We start from the raw sequence: 9,237 nt of genomic DNA, 5'->3' as shown, positions 1-9,237 counted from the left end.
TATACTGTGAAGCACCTTATAGTGTGGACAATAGGATCCATTGATTTCTGAGATTCAATAGGAATATTTTTTGTGACAAAAATATATATTTTGTTGTAAACATAATATAAATGATTGGTGTCGGTTGAAGGTGCGAGGTAAGCGGCCGGCCCAGCAAAACTTCTTCAATACAAACCAGCCGCCAAGAACCAGCACAACGGACGCGGCAGAACAAAACACAACCCCAACTATGAGGCCAGTCACATTTAGGTCATCCTTCTGTGATGCCAAAGTGTCACCTGATAGCATACAGTAGATCAATAAAGTTTATCTACCTCCAAGCTGGATGTGTATATTTAAAGTTACATATACTCACGGTAGGCTTCTGCTGCAGGCCTGCCTGTTAGTGGGCAAAAAAAGGAAAGAATGCAGAAAAAAGGCACTAATTTATCATTGTTAGACACGTGAAGACAATAGAAAAGCAGTGGCATCCAAACCTTCTCCGGAGGTGTACAGCGGTCCGATTGAAAGAGTGGCTGAGTCTCTTCCCTCCTGTCCAAAAGGGGTCAAGGACCGTTTTCGTTTTTTTCTGCTGTTACAAGCCTGAAGAATAAAAATAGCCCTCAGGTGTCAAATATATTTTATTTGACATCATCTTAGAAGTTTTGAAAATGCATAACAAATCAATAAAATTGTGACAGGCAGTGCATTTGGGACAGGGGCCTTCAGTGGGGACTTAAGTTACCTGACTCAACTATTAATACCAACTAATATACCTATTACACCTATTAATACTAACTAATAAAGTCTCTGGCCTTTGAGATATAAGAAAACAAAACAAAAACAAAAAACCTCAGATGTGAGGTGCTAAACACAAGTCTACTGTAGTTCCCTCGACCATAGGCTAATAATCCTAATTTGGGTCAATGCATTTTGAAACTTTTAGAGCCAGAATTTTGTTATCAGGATTTAGGCATTCAAACAAGCGACAGCCTTTAGTTAAAATATATATATATATAAAACTTTGTATCCTTTACATTTTCTACTCACGTTCAAGAGTTCTTCACATTTGGTGGGCTCACAGAGTCTGAGAATACAATGCAGGTAGATGCTGGACTTGGTCTGCTCGCGGTGTTGAACGAAGCGAAAGGCCTCAAAGTCAAAGCGGGCAAATTTGGAGTTTCCGTTGGTATTTATTGTTGCCCTTTGGTCAACTGAACACCTAGCAGAGAGCAAATATTTATCTGTATAAATGCAGAGTTGATTCCAAGCAAAGAAGAGGAGAAATTGCCCAGGCCAGATGCATTAATTGCAGTGTAAAATGTGTTCTGCTGTTACACTTAAATAAAAGCTCTTGACACGAAACGATACAAGCTGAAGTTATAATCACAAATGAACATGCAATTGCTATAACTTCGGGCAATGAGCCACATGCTGCTGCATCTAGTTTAAACACAAAATCTAGTATCTGATCACATATAAGAGCATGTTATGGTGAATATACGAACAAGGTCCATATTATAACACAAGAAAAAAAAATCATTCAGAGTAAATCCAGACATTACACTATATGCCCAATTCTTTTATATTGGACTCTTCATTCAAAAGACTTGCACAATTGTATAACCTTAATGTGCTGCATCTGACGAGCATGTCAGCGCTCTCTGAACGTCCCAATCAAAACTGCTCATGAATCGTCTCCCTCAGATTGTGCAGCGGTTTCAAACGTTGGAAGTACATGAAGCCATCTAAGAGTTTTCTGTCATCGTACCCGGTGAAGAAGTTGTGTTGCTCAGTGTGTGACGCATTATAAGCGGTGGGAGTTCCGAAGCAGTGATCCATCAGCACATGGAAGCTGTAGAGAACAGACCAATCAGTTACAAAGAACAGTTTGGATTGTATCTTTGATTTTAGAACATCTTAGAGTGTTTTGGCCTACTTTCCAGTCAGGTTCACAGCTTTTACTTCCACGTAGACCCTTGTTCGCAGCTGTAGCCCTGATGAAGGGACGATTAGCGGATAGCCATAGTCCGAGTCCTGCGGATAAACGCAAAGGCAGAATAAGTCAAATGGAGATTAATTTTGCAGTCATACATCAGTACCGGTACACTGTGCAACAAATCAACGTGACAAAGGTTGGCCTCGGCCATCAAGTGTGCCCGATGCCTTTACATATACTTACGTTATAAACATTCATTTTTAGTGTGTCAATGAAGCTTCCATTGTTGTCACCTGTTGCCACAGAGACAGAAGAGCTAAAAAGACACCCCAGAAAAAATGGCAAATGAATCAATCAAGAAACAAAGGAAGCTGTTCACACTCAGGGCCTGATTTTTCTAAGATCACAAATGGTGAGCACTAAATGACGTTTGCTCTGACAGATTGCGCAAAGATGTGAAAGTGGTGAAGACCAACATGTTTAAAAGAGTTTTGCACATTGGCAAGCTCACTCAAAAAAAACATTCTGGCAGAGGCCAGCACAAATTGCCTCAGTGCGCTAAAATTACCCAGACACAAGGAAGTACCAAGTGGAAAGAAGTCTTGCTTCAGCTGAGATGGCATGACTCCTTCTTGTGACCGGCTCCTAGCCAGCCCTAAGAAGCTCCAAATATGCATTGCTGAATTGAGGATATGTTGTGATATTATTTGTTTATGGCATTTAAAAAATGTTTACTCCCAATTGCCATCCATTTTGCCATCTCATCACAGTAACGTTGTTATCGTTATGCCCAGCCGTGGCGCTTTGCCTTTCACACTGCGCGGCTCCAAATATGTTTGTGTGAGCCATCAAATCTTGCCTGTTTTTACATGAGCAAATGAGACACAAAGACAGAAGTTACCATGGTTACTCACGCCACTATCTGTGTGTTGTTGATAAGGTACTCTAAGGGGTAGCGGCAGGAGAAGTGGTAGTAGAGGTCTGTGGTGTAGCTGATTACCCCCTGCTCGGATCTGGGGGTGTCGATGAAACTCCTGATGATGACCGACTGGATGGTGAGGAAGTTGCTGAAGGGCCCCGTCGGGTCAGGGGTCTCGTCCACAATCTCAACCAGAACGTATGCGAGACAGAGTCATTCAATAGGTCATATATTGTTCATATGGATTCTGCAGATGATTCACTCTTCTAAATTAAATAAAGGAGAAATATTGGAACATTCTCCTGTCCCACCAGATCCAGCAAATAGTTTTGTTGTGTTTTGCAGACGGACTACTGCATCATTCAAGTTAATCATTTTCCACCAGAAATGGTTCTGACCTGCAGGGACTGTCGACAGGGGTTTTGGTCGCTGTGGTTGACCGGAAGTTGATAGCGAATGATGGGAGGGTCAACGCTGGAATCAACGGAGCCCTGGCAGTCTGTGACATTGTGCTTTCCGTTCAGCGCCATTGTTGACGAGTTGAACCCCGCCCACTGAGCTGTGCATAGGTTGATCTCCAACGTGATCATGGTGGTGCCACAGTCAACTGTCAGGTCTGAGCTTTCTTCATAAACATGACAAGGATTATTATTATGAGCAGTAGTAGTAGCATTGGTGGAGATACCATGCCAGCAAGGCCTTCTCTGCTGGTCTATCAGAAACACAAACCTAAATTTTAAGGCTAAATTGCTACGAGTCAATTCCGACAATGCAATGTGATTGCGGTGGTATTAATGGGCGGTTTAAGTCTGGAAAATCCCCATTGAAGGAAACAAATACCAAGCCTGCCACTAAAGTAGTCAAAGTAGCAGAAGTGGGAACACCTACCTGGGATCCTCTCATACTCAGAGGAGCAGTTGTAGAGGCACAAAGTGGGATGCACAAGTATGGCCAACAAAACAGAAAAACAAAGGGGAAGAGAAGTCATCTTGTTGCGATGCAGCATGTCAGTCGTTGGCACTGGGAAGGAACAACATTGCAAACAAAAACGTTCTTGATTTATGCAAAGTATATCATAGGAAATGCACATAAATATTATTTGGTTACCTTATTTCAACACATGCAAAGGGGCAAAATGTCAATAGCATTATTAAATATTCACCAAATATATGCATGAAACTACTTGTTGCCTCAGTCTATCATTCATTGTCACTGTTTCACCATATCAGTGACATCATCATATTGAGGTATGATTTTCATATGTTGTTTACTTTATTTAAGTACAAAATATACTGGAGCACCCACGATCTAATCATAGTCACAGTGTTAAATGAAGTGTCATGCACTTAATCATATTATATTCTTTTTGATTTACAAACACAATTCTAATAAAGTGACGTCATGTTTGGTTTTTGGTTTGGTTTGTTTTGTTTGTGAAACATAAATAAAAACAGAATACAATGATTTATAAATTTACAAATTGTGTTCAACCTAAATACTGAATTGAATACACTACACAACATATTTCAGGTTCAAACTACTAACGTTGTTTTTGGCAAATAAACAGCCTTGTATTTTATGACAAATCATTATATTCTCTTTTTATTTGTCAATGTAGTTCACTCAATGAAAAAAAATGTTTGAATCAATTTTTTAAAATTATGTACAGTATATAATGTATATATATCCTCATGTGAGTCTTACCTCTGTGGTACATGAGCAGGAGTTTATCTGAGCCTGTCAAGCAAAGTAGCTTTTATAGGATAACACATCCTTGAGATACCTAAAACCTCGAAGGCATGTCAAACTGCAATTGCAGTTGCAATACTGTTCAGAGCTGTACGGAGATCACAATTGCCAAAAGCTATAAAGTGCACAACCAAACAGGCCTAACCTTCTGGTAATTTCCCCAGCATGTCAAAACTCACTTTTGTCTCTTTTGTAGGTGTATGGTGGGTAGTGCCCATAGCTACAGGGAACATCATCGACTGCTCAAATGAGACGTGTCATTGTTCACAAGAGGAAGACACGAAAAGGAGGATCAGTATGCCTGTGGTGAGATGGGACATTTGTTACACTATCCACAAATCACGTCAGTCATGATTTATGGCCTAAAACTCATTGGCACAAAACCCCTTAAAATATCATATCTCTCGATGCTGATCACACTACACCTTTCTGTCTTCTCATAATCCCATTGGTTGAAGGGTTATTTAAAGTTAGTGATTTGCGCTGGGACAAAATGTCCAAAGTCAGATAATTACAGTGAGAAGAACAAATAGCAATGAATCATAAAGGCTTAAGTGAGATGGATGATACTGATATTATATAACAGATTAGATGGTGTAGTTCCTCATAAATACAAGCACAAGATGTGATATGTAATGGAGGCAAGGCCAAAGGGATGATGTTAAACTGATTTGGATGGGAAGAAGATACACTGAGATTTTGACGCAAGATCACCTATATGTACACACTACATCAAATGCAACATTTTTCAATTCCAAAAATATAACAGGAAAAATAAAAATAAAGTTATTGTGCCCAGAGACATATTCATACTCATCAACAAGCATGTTAGCCTCACGGTGGCTCTTTGCGTGGGTACTCTGCTGTCATCTAGTGGCTATAAGTAGACCATACGGAACAAAAGAACGTGGTCTGTCTCAAAAAAGTTCAAGAACTGGCGTCACAAATGCTCTCGTATTTGGCTCACATTGAAGGAGATAACTTACGGAGACCCGAAGTGGACACGGAAGAAAAAGTTTTGCGAGGGAATGCAAAAATAAAAATAAAAATTGCATTCCCTCATAAAGTTTTGTGTTCCCTCGCAAAGAATGCATTCCCTCACAAAGATTGCGAGATCTCGCTTTTTTTTTTTAAATGCACGTTCATGTACTTCCGGGTCATCGTCTGGGTCACCGAAAACAACAAACATGGAGCTGTTTTTGGTTACCCGGACATGGTGTGGTGGACATGGTTGTTGTAGTCGAACATATGCTAAATGTTAGCTGATTTGGTACCAAGTGTAGAACGCCGTGGCAAACTTTTCATGTCTGTTTTATTGGCATAAATGACTTGTAAGAGAAGGCGGCCCAGTGGTTAGCGCGTCAACCTCACAGTGCAGAGGTACCGGGTTCAATTACAGCTGCGGCCTCCCTGTGTGGAGTTTGCATGTTCTCCCGGGCCTGCGTGGGTTTTCTCCGGGTACTCCGGTTTCGTCCCACATTCCAAACACATGCATAACAGGCTGATTGAACACTCAAAATTGTCCCTCGGTGTGAGTGTGAGAGCGGATGGTTGTTCGTCTCTGTGTGCCCTGCGATTGGCTGGCAACCGGTTCAGGGTGGCCGAAGACGGCTGGGATAGGCTCCAGCACCCCCGAGTTCCTTGTGAGGGTAAGTGGATCAGAAAATGGATGGATGGATGGACTTGTCAGAGAGGTTACACAAACACTCAAGAACCAGTTGCTCCTCGATTCCTGGCAACATAATTAGTTTCAGGTCACATCATCAGTGGCTACCGTTCCATTTCATGTCACGTCATGGAGTCGACTCTGTCCAACTTTATGTTTACAATGCACAGAAATATTTGTGATCATATACATTTTCTCATCAAAATGGAAAAGAAAAATGTCTTTTAACACACCCTGCATCAAAGAGTATTTTGACATTTCTCAGTGACATTATCAGAGCTAAGCATGTTTTGGTGGTACTGTACTAAAGTTTTGGGAACAACAAACATTCTGCAATTTGGTCTTTGGTGACTTTATTCAGAAGAGAGGAGAAATGCGGAAATTTGGCTTGATTATTGGTATGGGTATTCAAAGCTAGTATGAGAAGGATGCAAAAATAGAAATGCGTCTCAGTGTGATGCATTCCAGATTGTATTAAAACCATGCATGATCTTTTTTTTACTTACTGCTTGTGGGGCTTTGTCCTCACTGGCCGTGATTTGATTATGATGCGTGCACATGTTTTTGTCATGTGATGAAGACTTAGTTTGCCGTGTTTCTCATTTCCATTGTAAGGTCACTGGTGGCAGAAACACACAAGTGATTGTTGGCGCTTTGGTGGAATGTATCTCTAATTTCCCAGAAGGGCGCTAATGCTGAAATGTGCAGAACTCATGTAAGGGTTACAGAAGAAAGACAAAGTAGGCCAAAGATCCTCAAATAGACCGCTTTGTTTTTGGACCCTGGAACCTTCCATTATTTTGACAAACAATTACATTTGTTTCTCAATTACATCACTCTTGCTATGTAAACAGGAAATAAACACACAACAGACGGATCACATGTATTGTAACTACTCCCAAGTGAGACAGCTCAGCCAGTCACATTCTTTTTTTCCGAGCAGTTTTACGAGTGACATGAGTGGGTGTGTGCAAAGTTCGTTTTTCATTAATGTTATGCTTTAAAATAACAAAATAGGAAAGATCAACGGTGTAAAAGCCGACACCCCTCTGTCTTCATCCTCCGACAAGTTTTAAGGCGTAAAGTTAGGCACCTACTGTATGTACTGTCCCACAAAATCGCCCGTTATTTGGTAGCCTTTTCTTTTTTCACCGTGAATCCCACCCATGTGCACAATCATGTGCCAACCAGTTCATTGGGCGCCGTTCGAAACTTGACATGCAATGTGCTGCTTTCCTGAGGACATTGTACTGCGTACCCTCAGTCGGCCTACTGTACGAGTTATGTCGGAAAAATTCCAAAAACTTGTCCTACAAAATATATATTTCAAACCCAACCTACAAAGTACGAGTTATTACAGAGCCCATTCGGGGACATGGCAGGAAAAAAAACTAAATTTTGCAAGGGAATGCAAAACTTTGCCAGGAAACGCAGGTTTTTTTTTCCTTCCATGTACCCTACGGGGCACCATAGAAGAAAAAAAAAAACCTTAGCGTTCGCTCGCAACGTTTAGCATTCCCTCGCAAAGTTTCGCGTTCCCTCGCAAAGATTGCAAGATCTCGCAATCTTTTTTTTAATGCATGTTGATGTACTTCCGGGTCATCGTCCGGGTAACCGAAAACAACAAACATGGAGCATTTTCACCCATTGCTGAGTTTAATAGAATTTTACTTCGAAATTGGCTTGAAATACAAATGGCTACATCTGGGATAGGTTTCAACATGCCCACGACCTTCCAAAGGATAAACGGTTCAGATGATAGATTGATGGCTGTGCGATTACTTCACATTTAAAAGTTGGAGGGTGTGTGTCCTGCTTCAAATCAAAGTATTTGTAACAATACGATGGCATGATGTGCACTTTTGCACCAGTGCAAGTACCGTAACTCAACAACAGCTCTTGTGTTGTCTCTCCGTAGCCAATTTGTGTTGTCTCTCTGTAGCCAATGAGTGTTTAAAAGTTGCTGCTTCAACATAGATATACTGCTGAAACAGAGTTGAATGTATCTTAATCAGATTACTGAAAATCTAAAACATAATGTGTAGCATTGTAAGATAAATGCCAGTTTATATGGACATCTGTGTTCAATTTTCTTTTCATCCATGTGCGTGTCAACTTTTATTCAAAGGGAAAGTCAGATTTATTTTTGATGAATCACAGTTTAACCTCTGTTCCATAATCCTCAATACTCACAGGCTCAGTCTTATTCTGGAAATTAAGTCACACTGCCTGGAGACCAAAGAAAAGCAAGGAACAGGAAGTATGAAGTTAAAAAAAAAAAGAAAAAGATTTCCTCTATTTCCTCTGGATTCCTTCCTGTCCAATGGTCAATATATACAGTACAGTACATTTCAACCATTCTCTCATCACAATTTCTATTTTGATTGCAGGTTTTTGCTGTTGTGGACGGAGTTGACCAGATGTGAGCTGAATCATGCGTTTGACAGCATATCAGATCTCACTTGCACTCTTAACACACTTCATTGCTGCTTTTAAGGTCCGGATTGCCTCTGTTCTCTCCGTGTGCTTTATTTCTCCCAAGACAGCATTCACTCATTCTGGTCTGTGTTGGGGTGAAGGATTATTCAAGTGAACTGTTAGTATATTAATTTGTAATTACTGTGCGTATGAATCCACGTGCTTATAGTTCACTTTGTAGGACCTACTGATTCCTATAAAAGGAAATGATACAAAAGTACAGCAATGACCGAGATACCTTTATATGAAAAGAAGAGCTGTAATCTTCAGGTGATATAGATTTAAAATGTTTTTCCATCCGGCGAGTATCCGATATATATTACATATACATGGAGTACAGTACTGTATATGTTGCTCTATGTGACTCACTGTTGTTTTGCAGCTTCTTGCGGACCATTTGCGGACTTTAAATTGTTTTTTTACCTGTTTATGTTAATTGGACGCTACTTCACGGATTTTAGTTTATCGCGGGTGGTTTTGGTCCCTATTGACCACGAAAAACGAGGG

The 9,237-nt window shown here is 40.5% G+C and overlaps 1 protein-coding gene across 1 annotated transcript; it reads right to left on the bottom strand.

The window, feature by feature from the left end:
* On the bottom strand, positions 1–4,804 carry LOC127608530 (zona pellucida-like domain-containing protein 1). Its single transcript, XM_052077648.1, has 12 exons — positions 4,732–4,804; positions 4,542–4,574; positions 3,726–3,857; positions 3,236–3,462; positions 2,833–3,023; positions 2,162–2,234; positions 1,919–2,016; positions 1,751–1,834; positions 1,030–1,201; positions 477–582; positions 356–379; positions 1–278 (listed from the first exon to the last, which is right to left on the bottom strand). Exons 1-12 carry the CDS (start codon positions 4,802–4,804, stop codon positions 55–57), a joined length of 1,437 nt encoding a protein of 478 aa, XP_051933608.1. The 3' UTR covers positions 1–54.
* Between the last annotated feature and the right edge of the window lie 4,433 nt (positions 4,805–9,237).

This window comes from Hippocampus zosterae, chromosome 10, assembly GCF_025434085.1.
Source record: "Hippocampus zosterae strain Florida chromosome 10, ASM2543408v3, whole genome shotgun sequence".
Taxonomy (NCBI): domain Eukaryota; kingdom Metazoa; phylum Chordata; class Actinopteri; order Syngnathiformes; family Syngnathidae; genus Hippocampus; species Hippocampus zosterae.
The sequence above is the reverse complement of the archived record's forward strand: the minus strand, read 5'-3'. Positions and strand labels throughout refer to the sequence as shown.